Source organism: Oncorhynchus gorbuscha, linkage group LG05 (genome assembly GCF_021184085.1).
Source record: "Oncorhynchus gorbuscha isolate QuinsamMale2020 ecotype Even-year linkage group LG05, OgorEven_v1.0, whole genome shotgun sequence".
In the NCBI taxonomy this organism is placed as follows: domain Eukaryota; kingdom Metazoa; phylum Chordata; class Actinopteri; order Salmoniformes; family Salmonidae; genus Oncorhynchus; species Oncorhynchus gorbuscha.
Genome location: NC_060177.1, coordinates 19,101,326 through 19,122,748, shown reverse-complemented (window position 1 = coordinate 19,122,748; position 21,423 = coordinate 19,101,326). Strand labels below are relative to the sequence as shown.

The 21,423-nt window shown below is 47.2% G+C and overlaps 1 protein-coding gene across 1 annotated transcript in view; it reads left to right on the top strand.

The window, feature by feature from the left end:
- Positions 1-21,423, top strand: part of LOC124035617 (pleckstrin homology domain-containing family A member 7-like) — a 157,141-nt gene that overhangs the window by 122,179 nt on the left and 13,539 nt on the right. Inside the window, 11 exon segments of the mRNA XM_046349157.1 lie at positions 570-623; positions 9,481-9,549; positions 10,571-10,651; positions 10,795-10,944; positions 12,681-12,782; positions 12,902-13,201; positions 13,203-13,439; positions 13,549-13,740; positions 13,827-13,941; positions 14,186-14,280; positions 15,473-15,703. Coding sequence (XP_046205113.1) covers positions 570-623; positions 9,481-9,549; positions 10,571-10,651; positions 10,795-10,944; positions 12,681-12,782; positions 12,902-13,201; positions 13,203-13,439; positions 13,549-13,740; positions 13,827-13,941; positions 14,186-14,280; positions 15,473-15,703 — 1,626 coding nt within the window.

The window sequence follows — 21,423 nt, the reverse complement described above, 5'->3', positions numbered from 1 at the left end:
ATTTTACAGTCTCTTTTTTGACCACAAAAATCTATCCAATAAAAAAGGTGCCTGTTGCCGACCCCCTGCCCTAGAAGAGCCAGTCCAAACACAGTGCACTGCTCTGATCCCAGACCTGCACAACCACAGTGAAGCTGTAAAGGTGCTCAATGACAACCACTGTCTCTCTCCATCAACACTTATGTTCTGTTCATCCTCATGTAGACATCATTCACCCGTGCCGGAGGTTTGGCGGCGAACTGAATTATAAGCAGTATACCGCCCTATGAAATGCTTAAGCTATTTGTGTAAGCATCCCTAAACTATTTAGATAGCAGGCTTACACTACAATCTAGTTTGGTGTAAATTCTCATAATATAACTGAATCAATCTGCCTGATTTTTCTGTCCTATTTTGCCTCACTAATATTCATTTGACTGTATTGATATGATCTCTCCAATGAGAAAGAAGTAGAGATATAGAGTTGTGCTGTAACTGCACCTGACTAGTCTTCCTATACTATAGCCTCCTAGCATCCTTTGCAGCTTTCCGTCTTGTGATCTGTCTCTCCACTCCTCATTGTCTGTCAGGCAGATGATACTTACATGCAACTGAAGGAGGACCTGGATTATCTAGATCTGAAGGTGGGCCCCAAGAGAAAAGATCATGTAAATGATGGATTTATCTCTCTTCCTCCTCTCTCCTCTGTAGCCTGCATCCTGCTCTTCCTTCCACTGTCTACAGTGTCAGTCTCTTCCACCATTCACACACCTCCTGCTGCTGCTCTCTCCTCTTCTTTCTGACCCCGTTCCTCAGGGCTGTGTGGTTTAGGTTGATGTTGGAATTTAAACTGTCTTCTGTGTGTTTTAACCACTGTTGTTTTTGTTACTAATGCTCTGTATACTGAGAATAATGCTATGCTTCATTCATCTGTGTGTCTTTACTATCAATTCAGCAAAGAAAACCACTTGAGTGCAATATGACCTTAGACATAAAATTAAATGATTATTGGCTACAGTATAAATTATAACATTTTCTATATTGTGTCAAAGCTAGCTACCCTTGCAATTGGATAAAAGTACATTGGGAATAGTACATATTCACCCTGAAAACATGGGGCCAAAATATCATACCTCCACTGATGGGAACTGAAGTTTCAAGCAGCACAGTACTACATGTCAAAAACTATGTTTTGCATCATGTATATTTCACTTCCCATCAGGCAGTGCTGTTAAAAGAGATCTACAATGGGCACGTTCGACATTGCAGCCGACTTTAAAGGCGAGCCGAGACTGACTGATCTACAAATCACCTTGTATCCCACAGTAAATAACTACACAATATTATTTGTAGATCAGTCAGTCAGTCACAATTTACCCATGATACATCACGGATTTGATGCACTCGAACCCGGAAAATATCTTGCTGCTGTGCAGCTTCATAAACACTACCGGTCAAAAGTTTTAGAACACCTCATTCAATGGTTTTTCTTTATTTGGACTATTTTCTACATTGTAGAATAATGGTGAAGACATCAGAACTATGAAATAACACATGGAATCATGTAGTAACCAAAAAAGTGTTAAACCAATCAAAATGTATTTTATATTTGAGATTCTTCCAATAGCCATCATTTGCCTTGATGACAGCCTTGCACACTCTTGGCATTAGACCAAAGAACAGCTTCATGAGGTAGTCACCTGGAATGCATTTCAATTAACAGGTGTGCCTTCTTAAAAGTCCATTTGTGGAATTTATTTATGCGTTGGAGCCAATCAGTTGTGTTGTAACAAGGTAGGGGGGGGGGCAAACAGAAGATAGCCCTATTTAGTGAAATACCAAGTCCATATTATGGCAAGAACAGCTCAAATAAGCAAAGAGAAACGACAGTCCATCATTACTTCAAGACCTGAAGATTACTCAATACGTAAAATGTCAAGAACTTTGATAGTTTCTTCAAGGTCAGTCGCAAAAACCATCAAGCACTATGATGAAACTGGCTCTCATGAGGACCACCACAGGAATGGAAGACCCAGAGTTACCTCTGCTGCAGAGGATAAGTTCATAAGAGTTACCAGCCTCAGAAATTCTAGCCCAAATAAATGCTTCACAGAGTTCAAGTAACATCTCAACATCAACTGTTCAGAAGAGACTGTGTGAATCAGGCCTTCATGGTCAATTTGCTGCAAAGAAACCACTACTAAAAGACACCAATAAGAAGAAGAGACTTGCTTGGGCCAAGAAAAACGAGCAATGGACATTAGACCGGTGGAAATTTGTCCTTTGGTCTGATGAGTCCAAAGTCTAGATTCTTGGTTCCAACCGCTGTGTCTTTGTGAGACGCGGTGATGGTGAACGGATGATCTCCGCATGTATATTTCCCCATCGTAAAGCATGGAGGAGGTGTGATGGTGTGGGGGTGCTTTGCTGGTGACACTGTCTGTTATTTATTTAGAGTTCCAGGCTCATTTAACCAGCATGGCTACCACAGCATTCTGCAGCGATATACCATCCCATCTGGGCTTAGTTCCACTATCATTTGTTTTTTCAACAGGACAATGACACAACACACCTCCAGGCTGTGTACGGGCTATTTTACTAAGAAGGAGAGTGATGGAGTGCTGCATCAGATGACCTGGCCTCCACAATCATCCAACCTCAACCAAATTGAGATGTTTGGGAATAGTCAGACAGCAGAGTAAAGGGAAAGCAGCCAACAAGTGCTCAGCATACGTGGGAACTCGTTCAAGACTGTTGGAAAAGCATTCCAGGTGAAGCTAGTTGAGAGAATGCCAAGAGTGTGCAAAGCTGTCAAGGCAAAGGGTGGCTATTTGAAGAATCTCAAACATATTTGTTTACCACATGATTCCATATGTGTTATTTGTTTAGTTTGATGTCTTCACTATTATTCTACAATGTGGAAAATAGTAAAAAATAAAGAAAAAACCCTTGAATGTGTAGGTGTTCTAAAACCTTTTACTGGTAGTGTAAGTCTAATGCCAGCTTCATCAGAATGACCTTGAATGACCTTGTGTGTTGTAATGATTCGACATTCTGCTATCAGCAATTATCTTCCATTAACAACAGTACAAAGCATCTGATCTTCCTGAAGTGATTTGTATGTATAACACCACAAACCTTAATTAACCTTCTGTTTCTTGGAGTGGGGAGTTCTATTATCGATGTGTACATTCTGATGTAACACCTCTCTATTTCCTGTTTTAAAACAGATCAACAGTATTGACCCGTTGATCGTTATGGTACACAATGTGTTAGAAAACACCCCTCCAGGTTTTGGGTCCAGTTGGAATGTAAGGATGGTGTGCATACAAAGAGATTCCACTGCTTCTCCTAATAGAATGTGTATAATGCACTCCTCACCTGCCTGTGTTTGCTGTGATGAGTGGCCATGTTAGAAGAGAGACCCACCTGTGACTGTAGTGCATAGCTTTGCCTGCTGGGTACTGTAGTCCATCATGGGGATGCTGTGTCAGTGTGTGCTGACTGACTGATGTGGACTCTGTCTCTGCTCTCTGTGAGAGGGAGTCCCATTGCATGCTGTTGAACCCTGGATTGCACTTTGTTTCAAAGCCTTTCTTTTCCTTGGTTTGTCTTGTAACCACTAAAGAGATGACCCAAGGGTGCTCTTTGAGAAACACTGATTATCATTTAACAGAATCAGAGCTATAAGGTCAGATACATAACGTGTGCTTTGGTTATAATTGTAAACACACCTACATCTCTATGCCCTTTGATATGGATCAGCAGAAATCATTAGCTCTGTTTGGGTATTAAGTCAATTCAAATCTCTTAGCGAAAGACACTGAAGACACTTAGTGAAAGACGCTGAACTATATCTTCTATTTATATCAATTCTCACTGGGCCAGTTCACTGATGTCTCTGAAATATGTCTTTGGCCAAGTCTGATTTATCACTGTAACAGAGAGGATCTGAAGGAGGTGCAATATTTCCTGCTAGTTCCTCCCTTTCTCTTGGTTCATAAAGAGGACACGGTCGTTAACTAAACCCACAGACACACTGCCAGGAAAGAGCAGCTTTGTGGTTCTCCGTTGTGGCCTCTCTCTTAAATGCACAGATGCTGTTTTTGACCATAGAATATTTGCACAGCTTTTAAAGCAGTCGTATTGCATTGTCTTGTTGCACACTACTACCCACGTCTTCTTGTGCACACTACTACCCACGTCTTCTTGTGCACACTACTACCCACGTCTTCTTGTGCACACTACTACCCACGTCTTCTTGTGCACACTACTACCCACGTCCTCTTGTGCACACTACTACCCACGTCCTCTTGTGCACACTACTACCCACGTCCTCTTGTGCACACTACTACCCACGTCCTCTTGTGCACACTACTACCCACGTCCTCTTGTGCACACTACTACCCACGTCCTCTTGTGCACACTACTACCCACGTCCTCTTGTGCACACTACTACCCACGTCTTCTTGTGCACACTACTACCCATGTCTTCTTGTGCACACTACTACCCACGTCTTCTTGTGCACACTACTACCCACGTCTTCTTGTGCACACTACTACCCACGTCTTCTTGTGCACACTACTACCCACGTCTTCTTGTGCACACTACTACCCACATCCTCTTGTGCACACTACTACCCACATCCTCTTGTGCACACTACTACCCACATCCTCTTGTGCACACTACTACCCACGTCCTCTTGTGCACACTACTACCCACGTCCTCTTGTGCACACTACTACACACGTCTTCTTGTGCACACTACTACCCGCGTCGTCTTCTTGTGCACACTACTACCCACGTCGTCTTCTTGTGCACACTACTACCCACGTCTTCTTGTGCACACTACTACCCACGTCTTCTTGTGCACACTACTACCCACGTCGTCTTCTTGTGCACACTACTACCCACGTCGTCTTCTTGTGCACACTACTACCCACGTCGTCTTCTTGTGCACACTACTACCCACGTCGTCTTCTTGTGCACACTACTACCCACGCCCTCTTGTGCACACTACTACCCACGCCCTCTTGTGCACACTACTACCCACGCCCTCTTGTGCACACTACTACCCACGCCTTCTTGTGCACACTACTACCCACGCCTTCTTGTGCACACTTACCCACGCCTTCTTGTGCACACTACACGTCTTCCACTACTACCCACGTCCTTCTTGTGCACTACTGCACACTACTACCCACGTCCTCTTGTGCACACTACTACCCACGTCTTCTTGTGCACACTACTACCCACGTCCTCTTGTGTCTTCTTGTGCACACTACTACCCACGTCCTCTTGTGCACACTACTACCCACGTCCTCTTGTGCACACTACTACCCACGTCTTCTTGTGCACACTACTACCCACGTCTTCTTGTGCACACTACTACCCACGTCTTCTTGTGCACACTACTACCCACGTCTTCTTGTGCACACTACTACCCACGTCTTCTTGTGCACACTACTACCCACGTCTTCTTGTGCACACTACTACCCACGTCGTCTTCTTGTGCACACTACTACCCACGTCGTCTTCTTGTGCACACTACTACCCACGTCGTCTTCTTGTGCACACTACTACCCACGTCGTCTTCTTGTGCACACTACTACCCACGTCGTCTTCTTGTGCACACTACTACCCACGTCCTCTTCGTCTTCTTGTGCACACTACTACCCACGTCGTCTTCTTGTGCACACTACTACCCACGCGTCTTCTTGTGCACACTACTACCCACGCCCTCTTGTGCACACTACTACCCACGCCTTCTTGTGCACACTACTACCCACGTCTTCTTGTGCACACTACTACCCACGTCCTCTTGTGCACACTACTACCCACGTCCTCTTGTGCACACTACTACCCACGTCCTCTTGTGCACACTACTACCCACGTCCTCTTGTGCACACTACTACCCACGTCCTCTTGTGCACACTACTACCCACGTCCTCTTGTGCACACTACTACCCACGTCCTCTTGTGCACACTACCTTGTGCACACTACTACCCACGTCCTCTTGTGCACACTACTACCCACGTCCTCTTGTGCACACTACTACCCACGTCCTCTTGTGCACACTACTACCCACGTCCTCTTTGCACACTACTACCCACGTCTTCTTGTGCACACTACTGTGCACACTACTACCCACGTCCTCTTGTGCACACTACTACCCACGTCCTCTTGTGCACACTACTACCCACGTCCTCTTGTGCACACTACTACCCACGTCCTCTTGTGCACACTACTACCCACGTCTTCTTGTGCACACTACTACCCACGTCTTCTTGTGCACACTACTACCCACGTCTTCTTGTGCACACTACTACCCACGTCCTCTTGTGCACACTACTACTCCTCTTGTGCACACTACTACCCACGTCCTCTTGTGCACACTACTACCCACGTCCTCTTGTGCACACTACTACCCACGTCCTCTTGTGCACACTACTACCCACGTCCTCTTGTGCACACTACTACCCACGTCCTCTTGTGCACACTTGTGTCCTCTTGTGCACACTACTACCCACGTCTTCTTGTGCACACTACTACCCACGTCTTCTTGTGCACACTACTACCCACGTCTTCTTGTGCACACTACTACCCACGTCGTCTTCTTGTGCACACTACTACCCACGTCTTCTTGTGCACACTACTACCCACGTCCTTCTTGTGCACACTACTACCCACTCGTCTTCTTGTGCACACTACTACCCACGCCCTCTTGTGCACACTACTACCCACGCCCTCTTGTGCACACTACTACCCACGTCCTCTTGTGCACACTACTACCCACGCCTCTTGTGCACACTACTACCCACGCCTTCTTGTGCACACTACTACCCACGCCCTCTTGTGCACACTACTACCCACGTCCTCTTGTGCACTACTACCCACGCCCTCTTGTGCACACTACTACCCACGTCCTCTTGTGCACACTACTACCCACGTCTTCTTGTGCACACTACTACCCACGTCCTCTTGTGCACACTACTACCCACGTCTTCTTGTGCACACTACTACCCACGTCTTCTTGTGCACACTACTACCCACGTCCTCTTGTGCACACTACTACCCACGTCTTCTTGTGCACACTACTACCCACGTCTTCTTGTGCACACTACTCCTTCTTGTGCACACTACTACCCACGTCTTCTTGTGCACACTACTACGTCTTCTTGTGCACACTACTACCCACGTCTTCTTGTGCACACTACTACCCACGTCTTCTTGTGCACACTACTACCCACGTCGTCTTCTTGTGCACACACTACCCACGTCTTCTACCCGTCTTCTTGTGCACACTACTACCCACGTCCTCTTGTGCACACTACTACCCACGTCTTCTTGTGCACACTACTACCCCGTCCTCTTGTGCACACTACTACCCACGTCTTCTTGTGCACACTACTACCCACGTCCTCTTGTGCACACTACTACCCACGTCCTCTTGTGCACACTACTACCCACGTCCTCTTGTGCACACTACTACCCACGTCCTCTTGTGCACACTACTACCCACGTCCTCTTGTGCACACTACTACCCACGTCCTCTTGTGCACACTACTACCCACGTCCTCTTGTGCACACTACTACCCACGTCCTTCTTGTGCACACTACTACCCACGTCCTCTTGTGCACACTACTACCCACGTCCTCTTGTCTTCTTGTGCACACTACTACCCACGTCCTCTTGTGCACACTACTACCCACGTCCTCTTGTGCACACTACTACCCACGTCCTCTTGTGCACACTACTACCCACGTCCTCTTGTGCACACTACTACCCACGTCCTCTTGTGCACACTACTACCCACGTCCTCTTGTGCACACTACTACCCACGTCCTCTTGTGCACACTACTACCCACGTCCTCTTGTGCACACTACTACCCACGTCCTCTTGTGCACACTACTACCCACGTCCTCTTGTGCACACTACTACCCACGTCCTCTTGTGCACACTACTCTTGTGCACTACTACCCACGTCCTCTTGTGCACACTACTACCCACGTCCTCTTGTGCACACTACTACCCACGTCCTCTTGTGCACACTACTACCCACGTCCTCTTGTGCACACTACTACCCACGTCCTCTTGTGCACACTACTACCCACGTCCTCTTGTGCACACTACTACCCACGTCCTCTTGTGCACACTACTACCCACGTCCTCTTGTGCACACTACTACCCACGTCCTCTTGTGCACACTACTACCCACGTCCTCTTGTGCACACTACTACCCACGCCCTCTTGTGCACACTACTACCCACGCCTTCTTGTGCACACTACTACCCACGTCGTCCTCTTGTGCACACTACTACCCACGTCGTCCTCTTGTGCACACTACTACCCACCCCTCTTGTGCACACTACTACCCACGTCCCTCTTGTGCACACGTCGTCTTCTTGTGCACACTACTACCCACGCCGTCTTCTTGTGCACACTACTACCCACCCTCTTGTGCACACTACTACCCACGCCTCTTGTGCACACTACTACCCACGCCCTCTTGTGCACACTACTACCCACGTCTTCTTGTGCACACTACTACCCACGCCCTCTTGTGCACACTACTACCCACGCCCTCTTGTGCACACTACTACCCACGCCCTCTTGTGCACACTACTACCCACGCCCTCTTGTGCACACTACTACCCACGCCCTCTTGTGCACACTACTACCCACGCCCTCTTGTGCACACTACTACCCACGCCCTCTTGTGCACACTACTACCCACGCCCTCTTGTGCACACTACTACCCACGCCCTCTTGTGCACACTACTACCCACGCCCTCTTGTGCACACTTGCCCTCTTGTGCACACTACTACCCACGCCCTCTTGTGCACACTACTACCCACGCCCTCTTGTGCACACTACTACCCACGCCCTCTTGTGCACACTACTACCCACGCCCTCTTGTGCACACTACTACCCACGCCCTCTTGTGCACACTACTACCCACGCCCTCTTGTGCACACTACCCACGCCCTCTTGTGCACACTACTACCCACGCCCTCTTGTGCACACTACTACCCACGCCCTCTTGTGCACACTACTACCCACGTCCTCTTGTGCACACTACTACCCACGTCCTCTTGTGCACACTACTACCCACGCCCTCTTGTGCACACTACTACCCACGCCCTCTTGTGCACACCACTACCCACGCCCTCTTGTGCACACCACTACCCACGTCCTCTTGTGCACACCACTACCCACGTCTTCTTGTGCACACCACTACCCACGTCTTCTTGTGCACACTACTACCCACGTCCTCTTTGTTGAATCATGTTTTACATACCTGTTCTACATTGTGGTTTCTGCCATCCCAATGTCCTTAGCAAGGTCTCATGCTGTTGCTTGATAATGGCTGTAATGTTGTTGTTGTTGAGTGTTATCTATTGAATGTTGATTTTAATATTTAGGGTAGTTGAACTTTTTTTTGCAACTATTGCTGGGAAAAGTAAGGTTGTATTTGTGCCTTTGGGGCATTGCAGGTTACAGGCCGTGAAACTCTAAAAGGCAGACCATCGAGACCTGTTCAGATAGCAGAGAGCGATGTTGATGTAAGTATACCGGCCCCCACCCCCCCCTAACCAAAACTTGTCTGATCAACACCCAGTTTATCCATCTCTCTCCTTCAACGTCTATCGTTTTTCACATCTTACAATCCACTACAGAGACAGTGAACTGAGGATTTGAGAAGTTGGTATTGTGTAGTTGTGGTAAACAGAGAGTGTGTAGGGAGGGAACGGAGCAGAGCGAAGATGCAGGACTGTGGGGACAGACAGCTTCACTGTTAAAGCCTGAGAGTATCGATGAGGGACTTTATTTCCAGCTCTCAATTTAAAAGGAAAAATACAATAAATGTGATTTTAGACATAAAGCTCTTACATTTTTCAGTTTGATTTCTGTCATCCAGCCTATTTAATTCTTTGTTTGCTCAGAATGGAGGTAAATAAGCTGGATGTCTTGGCTTTTCATCATTAGCATTGTTCCAGTTTAACAATTTATAAGAATTGGTGAATTTGTTTGAACAATGAATATTTCATGCAATTAAAACAACAATATACGTCTGTGAAATAAAAAACAGCTTAATTATTAATTGAACAGAATGATAAATAGAACTCAAGAATAAACACTCAGTGTGTGAGAAAGATTGTAAGCTAGGCAGTCTTATTTTGTTTTCAGAAACATATAACCCATTTCTGCGGGGAAACAAATATGCCAGTCTCAATAAGCACTGTTCTCTTAAAAAGTGAATTTCTAAATATGGATTTTTGATTATGATTGCTTATAATGGGCATTACCATTCCCCACAAGCAGACAGTATAAAGCTTTATTTCTTTATTTTCACACAGAGAAGATGAGGTCCTCAGGGCATTTCAAAGAGATGGATCTTATTGACATATTTACAGACAGAGCAGACTACAGTAGACTATCAATTCATTCTGCTGGGCACTGTGGTTTGAATAGTGTTTACCAGAAGCTGCTAGGCAGAGGGTCCCTGTTCCAGCCATATACCTAGTCTTCTTAGACCTTATCAATCTCTGTTCTCTGTGCTGCATGCTGCTGTTCCCTGTGCAGGTGAAGTTAAGCCGACTGTGTGAACAAGACAAGATCCTTCAGGAGCTGGAAACAACGATATGCACGCTCAAGGAAGACAAGGTATTGGGTTTTCTGTGTTTGTTTGTGTGTGTGTGCACATGTTTGTGCACGTGTGTGTACCTGGGTATGTGTACGTGTGTATTAGCTCCCCCGTATGGTCTCGTGGTGAATACCCCAAGCCCTCGTGGTGTCCTGTCCTACAGGACAAGTTGGAGTCTGTGCTGGACGTGTCCCACCAGCAGATGGAGCAGTACCGGGACCAGCCGGCCCACCAGGAGAAGATATCCTACCAGCAGAGACTACTGCAGGAGGACGTGGTGCACATCAGAGCTGAGATCTCTCAGGTGTTCACGGTAAGGCCTGCTCTGTCTGACCTAACACAGCCTGGCTCACTGGTTTGACTGACCACAGTCAGCACCATTGACTGACCACACAACCTCCCTCTCTGTCTTTCTCACTCTCTTACACTCTATCTCGCTCCCTCTCTCTTACTCTCTATCTCGCTCCCTCTCTCTTACTTTCTTTATCTCGCTCACTCTCTCTTTATCTCGCTCCCTCTCTCTTACTCTCTCTTTATCTCGCTCACTCTCTCTTTATCTCGCTCCCTCTCTCTTACTCTCTCTTTATCTCGCTCCCTCTCTCTTACTCTCTCTTTATCTCGCTCCCTTTCTCTTACTCTCTCTTTATCTCGCTCCCTTTCTCTTACTCTCTCTTTATCTCGCTCCCTCTCTCTTACTCTCTCTTTATCTCGCTCCCTCTCTCTTACTCTCTCTTTATCTCGCTCCCTCTCTCTTACTCTATCTCGCTACCTTTCTCTTACTCTCTCTTTATCTCGCTCCCTCTCTCTTACTCTCTCTTTATCTCGCTCCCTTTCTCTTACTCTCTCTTTATCTCGCTCCCTTTCTCTTACTCTCTCTTTATCTCGCTCCCTCTCTCTTACTCTCTCTTTATCTCTCCCTCTCTCTTACTCTCTCTTTATCTCGCTCCCCTCTTCTCTTACTCTCTCTCTTACTCTATCTCGCTCCCTCTCTCTTACTCTCTCTTTATCTCGCTCCCTTTCTCTTACTCTCTTTATCTCGCTACCTTTCTCTTACTCTCTCTTTATCTCGCTCCCTCTCTTACTCTCTCTTTATCTCGCTCCCTCTCTCTTACTCTCTTTATCTCGCTCCCTCTCTCTTACTCTATCTCGCTACCTTTCTCTTACTCTCTCTTTATCTCGCTACCTTTCTCTTACTCTCTCTTTATCTCGCTCCCTCTCTCTTACTCTCTCTTTATCTCGCTCCCTTTCTCTTACTCTCTTATCTCGCTCCCTTTCTCTTACTCTCTTATCTCGCTCCCTTTCTCTTACTCTCTTATCTCGCTCCCTTTCTCTTACTCTCTCTTTATCTCGCTCCCTTTCTCTTACTCTCTCTTTATCTCGCTCCCTCTCTCTTACTCTCTATCTCGCTCCCTCTCTCTTACTCTCATATCTCGCTCCCTTTCTCTTACTCTCTTATCTCGCTCCCTTTCTCTTACTCTCTTATCTCGCTCCCTTTCTCTTACTCTCTCTTTATCTCGCTCCCTTTCTCTTACTCTCTCTTTATCTCGCTCCCTCTCTCTTACTCTCTTTATCTCGCTCCCTCTCTCTTACTCTCTTATCTCACTCCCTTTCTCTTACTCTCTTATCTCGCTCCCTTTCTCTTACTCTCTTATCTCGCTCCCTCTCTCTTACTCTCTCTTTATCTCTCTCCCTTTCTCTTACTCTCTCTTTATCTCTCTCCCTTTCTCTTACTATCTCTTTATCTCGCTCCCTCTCTCTTACTCTCTCTTTATCTCGCTCCCTTTCTCTTACTCTCTTATCTCGCTCCCTTTCTCTTACTCTCTTATCTCGCTCCCTTTCTCTTACTCTCTTTATCTCGCTCCCTCTCTCTTACTCTCTTTATCTCGCTCCCTCTCTCTTACTCTCTTTATCTCGCTCCCTCTCTCTTACGCTCTCTTATCACGCTCCCTCTCTCTTACTCTCTTTATCTCGCTCCCTCTCTCTTACGCTCTCTATCACGCTCCCTCTCTCTTACTCTGTCTTTCTCTATGTCTCTCTTGCTCCATGCAGGAGATGGAGAATGTGTGGAACGAGTACAGCAGCCTGGAGAGAGATGTAGACTGGTTGAGGACAGCTCTGGAGGGCCAGATGAACCGCAGTGGTCTCTCTCAGGTCAGGATCGCACCACAACCACACCACTGCAAACACATACTCTCGTACAGATTCCCAGAGGGACGGGAACAGACATCTGTAGTGTTTGTGTTCATGGTTGTGTGTTTGTCTATGAGCAGAAGGAGAAGTCCCAGTTCAAGAGGGAGTTGTGGAGGATTGAAGACGTAATAGCAGGCCTCAGCTCCAGCAAAGCCAACTACCAAGTCACCATCTCCTCTGTGACCAACCCAGGTGAGAGGAGTGTTGTGGCTCTGCCTCCGCTTGCCTCTACTAACACACACTGGAGCTCAGGACGAGCTGGAGAGAGAAATGGACGCTACTTGTCATGTGCTTATATAGTTACAGGAGACAAAATGGATGAGTTGATTGTGGTCTGTATGTGTATTTGGCTTTTGTGGTTGGAGTGTTGTTCTCTTGTGTAATTTGAATGTGTATGTTGTGTGTGTTGGGGGGGGGGTGTTTTACGTGTGTGTTTTTGTGCCTCCAGAGAGAAAACTTGTGCCTTCCGTGTCGCCGTCATCAGTGCCTTCTCTGTCTGCCAGTTCCTCCCTCGGAGAGATGAGACTGGCCCAGCAGCACAGCCCTCACCTCAGCCCCACAACCCCCACCTCCACCCAGCACACCACCACAGCCCTCGCCATGTCTGTGCCAAAATGGGTGAGTGTCTCCCACTCGGAGGAAATAGTGTTGAATGTTATCCTATCAGATAGTAAATGTTGTTGAATATGATGGTAAAGGATATGCTGGTTGGTTGTTCTCTCTGCAGGCAGATGAGGGCGCCCCTCCCCGACCACCACTACCTCAGCTATACAGTCCTGAGGACCACGCCCCCGCCGTGCCTCCGCTGCCCAGGGAAAGCAGCGTCATCAGACACACATCTGTACGAGGCCTCAAACGGCAGTCTGACGAACGCAAGCGGGACAGGGAGATCAGCCAATACACCAACGAAGACAACAAGGTGTGTGCTTGGAGAGAGCTATGGAGCCATGTGTCTGTGTGCCTGTGTGTCTGTGTGGTACTGATCTCTGTCTCTGTGGGTGTCAGGTGGAGCTGCGCACCTTCCTGAGTGAACCTGAGCTTCTGGGAGTGGGAGGGTCTGGTCACATGAGGATAGGGGCCTTGGGGTATGATGGTGGCTACCAGACCCTGCCAAGCAGAGGTAAGTAGCTCTAGGTCCAACACATGTAATGCACCTTGATGTAAAGTGGAATGACAAATGTGTTTCTTTGAAGAATGTCTTCCTCTTCAGACTAAGCAAACAGCTTGGAAGGCTAAACAGCTTGTTTTTTTTATAGTGTTCACACCAGCAGCAAATATGTGCATTGTAATGTACCCACTGAACATGCTTTGGCTCTTGTGCTCACTTGGGAGTCGTGTTTTCATATTTGCTGTCTTTCTCTCAGGGCCGGCTGGCTCCTCATCCAGGCTAAATCAGTCCACAAACATCTCCTCATATGTTACCCTCAGAAGAGGAGCCTCAGCTGCCTCAGGCCTGAAGGTAAGATTCAACTATTTCTGACTGACTAAGAGTCAAGAGACAAGGTGGAGAGGCAGCACAAATATAATGTTCGTAAATCCTGTCATGGCTTTTACTTTTGTGGAGCTGACACAAGCTGACTTTTTAAATAAAATAAAGGTAAAAAAAAATGTTTTTAAATAAAAACTTCAGAAAACGCGTTTTTACACTGCTCCAGAGTCCAATGGCAGAGAGCTTTACACCACTCCAGCCGATGCTTGGTATTACACATGGTGATCTTAGGCTTGTGTGCAGCTGCTCATCCATGGAAACCGATTTCATGAAGCTCCCGACAAACAGTTCTTGTGCTGATGTTGCTTCCAGAGGCAGTTTGGAACTCAAAAGTGAGTGTTGGAACCGAGGACAGCACTCGGCGGTCCCGTTCTGTGAGCTTGTGTGGCCTACCACTTTACGGCTGAGACGCTGTTGCTCCTAAATGTTTACATTTCACAATAAGATCACTTACAGTTGACCGGGGCAGCTCTAGCAGGTCAGAACTTTGACGAACTGACTTGTTGGAAAGGTGGCATCCTATGACGGTCTCATGTTGAAAGTCACTGAGCTCTTCAGTAAGGCCATTCTACTGCCAATGTTTGTCTATGGAGATTGCATGGCAGTGTGCTCGATTTTATACACCTGTCAGCAACGGGTGTGGCTGAAATAACAGAATCCACTAATTTGAAGGGATGTCCACATACTTTTGTATAGATAGTGTATGTGACGTAGTACTCAATTTTCAGGGACCACTTTTGACTTGTGAGCACAGCTTTCAGATTTACTGGCTAAAAAGTGTACACGCTTACCGGTCTGGAATAGTGTTCTTGTATACAGCTTTTTGATCAAATGTATACTTTTAAACTATTAAGCTTTTTGTCTCCCCCCCCCCACAAAATCATCCACTTTAATGGGATTTCTTCAACATTCTAAAGCTCTCGTTGTTAAACACTCCCAGACTTTTTTTGCGTCTTGATCTAATGTAAAATGATGGTGGCACCTAAACTCTCTCTTCAGCCTCCTCTAACCCATTCCTCGTCTTTCGTTTAATCTGCTCTCCCTCTCCCTCTCTGTCTCCTTCTCTTCCTTTGCAATCCTCTCCCCTGCTCCCTCCCTCCCGCGCTCTCTTGCTGGTGTCGTGAGCTGTGTTAATTTATGCCTCCCTCCTCCCTCCTCTCAGGAGAGACCAAAGAGTGCCTTGGAGCGTCTGTACTCTGGGGATGTGCTGCAGCAGCAGAGCAGGGGGAGGATGAGTGCTGAGGAGCAGCTGCAGAGGATGAAGAGGCACCAGAAAGCTCTGGTCCGCCAGCGCAAGAGGACCCTGAGTCAAGGAGAATGCCATGCCTCTTCATCACGAGCCTCCTCCTCCTCATCATCACAGCAACGCCCCCTTTCCGCAGACCTGGGCTCAGTATGTTAGCGCTACGCCTCACAGGCCTAAAGAATGACCATTAGAGCTACAGCTACAATGCATGCAGAAGTAACAATGCATGCGGCCACTAATACATTTCAGTTGCGTAGGGTTTTCATAGTGCCGTTGATGTGAGTTTGAGTGTGTGAGTTGGCCTGAACTAGCTGGTGCAGCAGGTAAGTGGGTGTGAGAATTGACTGCTGTGATTGTGTGAGAGGTGAGAGGTGAGAGGTGAGAGATGCTGTGGTGTGACATGCAGGTGGAACTCCTGGTATTCTCACCTAGGAAGTGAAGGACTATGAATATGCAATAACAGAAAGGACAGAATAGGCGGGGCCCCTGATTTCAAATGTCCTTGACTCCATCGCAAGAAAATGATTGAAAGAGATATTCTCATAATGCATTAGACTACAGTCTGTCTGTAATGAAGTAGACTCTGCTATGATAACCTCACTTCCTCAACTCTATTAAAGGCCCTGGGAGATATGGAAACAGCATTCGTATATGTCGGCCATCTTTAACTGTGTCAAAGTGCTTTTTGTTGGTTAGCTTGTGAGAATATTTCAGTGAATTATTAGTACTAAACACTGATGCATTAATGCAGCTTCAGTAAATGAGCTTTGTGGGGGTTGATTGTAGGTGATTGATTGTGCTACGCTGAATCATATCCCTACTGATGCATTAACGGCCCATAGCCATTACCTCTCTCCTCCCTACACCCACCCCTGGCTAAACAACAAGTGTTATCTCAGCTATTCTCTAATGTTACCTCAATACTGGAGATACAAACAGCAGCTAATAACTCTCTCAATCTGTCCCACCCTGACTAAACTGCAGTTTGACCTATTCTCAGGCTCCATGACAGTGTTTCAGTCTGTGTTCCTATCACTGCACTAGTGCAGCCCACTGCTAAGATACTAACCGCATACCCTTCTTCTAGAACGGTCTGTCATTCTCTAACCAGGTCTCATTGTGCTGCTCAGACAAAACATACATAATCCTGCAGATTAAAAAAAAAAAAACTACATTTACTTTCACTGCCATTTTAAAGAGCTCTCTAATCATTACAAGTGTGGATATAGACTGCTGGATGAAACATTTTCTAATGATAATCTATTGACTCATTAGAATTCACATTTAAATTGCCTGGAGTTTGATACGATGCAACATCCGTCTGATACTGTGCGTTTGACATTTACATTTACATTTAAGTCATTTAGCAGACGCTCTTATCCAGAGCGACTTACAAATTGGTGCATTCACCTTATGACATCCAGTGGGACAGTCACTTAACAATAGTGCATCTAAAACTTAGGGGGGTGGGGTGAGAGGGATTACTTAACCTATCCTAGGTATTCCTTAAAGAGGTGGGGTTTCAGGTGTCTCCGGAAGGTGGTGATTGACTCCGCTGTCCTGGCGTCGTGAGGGAGTTTGTTCCACCATTGGGGGGCCAGGGCAGCGAACAGTTTTGACTGGGCTGAGCGGGAGCTGTACTTCCTCAGTGGTAGGGAGGCGAGCAGGCCAGAGGTGGATGAACGCAATGCCCTTGTTTGGGTGTAGGGCCTGATCAGAGCCTGGAGGTACTGAGGTGCCGTTCCCCTCACAGCTCCGTAGGCAAGCACCATGGTCTTGTAGCGGATGCGAGCTTCAACTGGAAGCCAGTGGAGAGAACGGAGGAGCGGGGTGACGTGAGAGAACTTGGGAAGGTTGAACACCAGACGGGCTGCGGCGTTCTGGATGAGTTGAAGGGGTTTAATGGCACAGGCAGGGAGCCCAGCCAACAGCGAGTTGCAGTAATCCAGACGGGAGATGACAAGTGCCTGGATTAGGACCTGCGCCGCTTCCTGTGTGAGGCAGGGTGAGGAGACAGATTCTCGCCACGCCACCTGGTAGGAGCGACCTGTCAGGTAGGACGCAATCCAAGCGTGGGCCGCGCCGGAGATGCCCAACTCGGAGAGGGTGGAGAGGAGGATCTGATGGTTCACAGTATCGAAGGCAGCCGATAGATCTAGAAGGATGAGAGCAGAGGAGAGAGAGTTAGCTTTAGCAGTGCGGAGCGCCTCCGTGATACAGAGGAGAGCAGTCTCAGTTGAATGACTGGTCTTGAAACCTGACTGATTTGGATCAAGAAGGTCATTCCATTCAGAGAGAGATAGCGGGAGAGCTGGCCAAGGACGGCACGTTCAAGAGTTTTGGAGAGAAAAGAAAGAAGGGATACTGGTCTGTAATTGTTGACATCGGAGGGATCGAGTGTAGGTTTTTTCAGAAGGGGTGCAACTCTCGCTCTCTTGAAGACGGAAGGGACGTAGCCAACGGTCAGGGATGAGTTGATGAGCGAGGTGAGGTAAGGGAGAAGGTCTCCGGAAATGGTCTGGAGAAGAGAGGAGGGGATAGGGTCAAGCGGGCAGGTTGTTGGGCGGCCGGCCGTCACAAGACGCGAGATTTCATCTGGAGAGAGAGGGGAGAAAGAGGTCAGAGCACAGGGTAGGGCAGTGTGAGCAGAACCAGCGGTGTCGTTTGACTTAGCAAACGAGGATCGGATGTCGTCGACCTTCTTTTCAAAATGGTTGACGAAGTCATCTGCAGAGAGGGAGGAGGGGGGGAGGGGGCGGAGGATTCAGGAGGGAGGAGAAGGTGGCAAAGAGCTTCCTAGGGTTAGAGGCAGATGCTTGGAATTTAGCGTGGTAGAAAGTGGCTTTAGCAGCAGAGACAGAGGAGGAGAATGTAGAGAGGAGGGAGTGAAAGGATGCCAGGTCCGCAGGGAGGCGAAGTTTTCCTCCATTTCCGCTCGGCTGCCCGGAGCCCTGTTCTGTGAGCTCGCAATGAGTCATCGAGCCACGGAGCGGGAGGAGGACCGAGCCGGCCTGGAGGATAGGGGACATAGAGAGTCAAGGGATGCAGAGAGGGAGGAGAGGAGGGTTGAGGAGGCAGAATCAGGAGATAGGTGGGAGAAGGTTTGAGCGGAGGGAAGAGATGATAGGATGGAAGAGGAGAGAGTAGCGGGGGAGAGAGAGCGAAGGTTGGGACGGCGCGATACCATCCGAGTAGGGGCAGTGTGGGAGGTGTTGGATGAGAGCGAGAGGGAAAAGGATACAAGGCAGTGGTCGGAGACTTGGAGGGGAGTTGCAATGAGGTTAGTGGAAGAACAGCATCTAGTAAAGATGAGGTCGAGCGTATTGCCTGCCTTGTGAGTAGGGGGGAAGGTGAGAGGGTGAGGTCAAAAGAGGAGAGGAGTGGAAAGAAGGAGGCAGAGAGGAAAGAGTCAAAGGTAGACGTGGGGAGGTTAAAGTCGCCCAGAACTGTGAGAGGTGAGCCGTCGTCAGGAAAGGAGCTTATCAAGGCATCAAGCCCATTGATGAACTCTCCGAGGGAACCTGGAGGGCGATAAATGATAAGGATGTTAAGCTTGAAAGGGCTAGTAACTGTGACAGCATGGAATTCAAAGGAGGCGATAGACAGATGGGTAAGGGGAGAAAGAGAGAATGACCACTTGGGAGAGATGAGGATCCCGGTGCCACCACCCCGCTGACCAGACGCTCTCGGGGTGTGCGAGAACACGTGGGCGGACGAAGAGAGAGCAGTAGGAGTAGCAGTGTTGTCTGTGGTGATCCATGTTTCCGTCAGTGCCAAGAAGTCGAGGGACTGGGAGGGAGGCATAGGCTGAGATGAACTCTGCCTTGTTGACCGCAGATTGGCAGTTCCAGAGGCTACCGGAGACCTGGAACTCCACGTGGGTCGTGCGCGCTGGGACCACTAGAGTAGGGTGGCCGCGGCCACGCGGTGAGGAGCGTTTGTATGGTCTGTGCAGAGAGGAGAGAACAGGGATAAACAGACACATAGTTGACAGGCTACAGAAGACTACGCTAATGCAAAGGAGATTGGAATGACAAGTGGACTACACGTCTCGAATGTTCAGAAAGTTAAGCTACGTAGCAAGAATCTTATTGACTAAAATGATTAAAATGATACAGTACTGCTGAAGTAGGCCAGCTGGCAGTGGGTGCGTTGTTGACACTACACTAATCAAGTCGTTCCGTTGAGTGTAATAGTTTCTGCAGTGTTGCTATTCGGGGGCTAGCAGGCTAGCTAGCAGTGTTGTTTACGTTACGTTGCGTTAAAAGAACGACAATAGATGGCTAGCGAACCTAGAAAATCGCTCTAGACTACACAATTATCTTTGATACAAAGACGGCTATGTAGCTAGCTAAGTAAGCTACGATCAAACAAATCAAACCGTTGTACTGTAATGAAATGAAGTGAAAATGTGATACTACCTGTGAGTGCGACCGGGTAGTTGAGTTCTATACAGAAGACGTTGGCTAGCTGTTGGCTAGCTAGCAGAGTCACCTACATTAAGGACGACAAATAGCTGGCTAGCTAACCTCGGTAAATTAAGATAATCACTCTAAGACTACACACTCTAAACCTAAACAACACAATTATCTTGGATACGATGATACGAAGACAGCAAAGACAGCTATGTAGCTAGCTAACACTAAACTAATCAAGTCGTTCAGTTGAGTGTAATAGTTTCTCCAGTGCAGCTAATCAGTGGACGTTAGCTAGCTGGCTAGTGAAGACTACGTTAGGACGGCGAAATACGATAATTACGCAATTATCTTTGATACAAAGACGGCTATGTAGCTAGCTGAGAAGAAATTGCTAAGATAAGACAAATCAAACCGTTGTGATATAATGAAATATAATGAAAAAGTTATACTACCCGTTGGAGCGACGTGCAGATGCGACCACTCGCTCCAACCGGAACATCCCATTTAGTCGTTTAGTCTTTGTACGTGAGTTAAAGCTTCTACGGCGTGACTTTAGCAGTGTGAATGTAGTTCTGATTGTGGTGACTTGTGGATCTTACCACCACGTATCTCTCCTCGTTAACGGACTCTACATACAGCAAGGCCTAATGTAAAGTACATGTATCCATTGTGCCAATCATTTACAGTCGTATCAGAACTCAAGTCAGCATATTATTTCTCTGTTGATCTGCAAATGGAGGATCACTAAACTCTCTCCCGTTTGCAAATAAGAAATAAACACACGTTTTCATAATAATGCATGCTTGCCATGTGTTTTTTCTTCATTGCATGTCTATTAAATATGTATTTGTGGTATTTACTGCAGTGGGCATTTTTATTTTTGTCTAGTAAGCACAATGATGCCTGGGACCAATATGTACATGTAAATGGATGTAGCTAGATGGATCACTCTCTCCTCCTCATCTTCTCCCTAATCACTGACTGCACAAGTAGAGTGATACATGCTGTGGTCTGAGAGCTTAGCACTCGTACCGCACCCCTATCAACAGTCCTGTACACGCTGGTGGTTTTGCCTGTGGAGAATAGTGTTGCATTTGTCATATTGTATGCCATTGTATGTATGTATGTTTGAATGGAAAACACACAGAAAATATATATATATATTTAAGGGAAAATGCACAATATACAGTATAGCTACAGAGGAGAACACACCAATGTCTGTAGAGTCTCACACTGGATGTTGCCATGAAATTGTAGCAACAAATCCTGAGTCAACAGTTGGAAAGGGGACTAATAATGTGGTTGTTTTGGTGTATCACTGTTGTGTCTGAAGCAGCAGTATGGTTGTGTTGGTGTGTAACTGTTGTGTCTGTGAAGCAGCAATATGGTTGTGTTGGTGTGTAACTGTTGTGTCTGTGAAGCAGCAATATGGTTGCGTTGGTGTGTAAC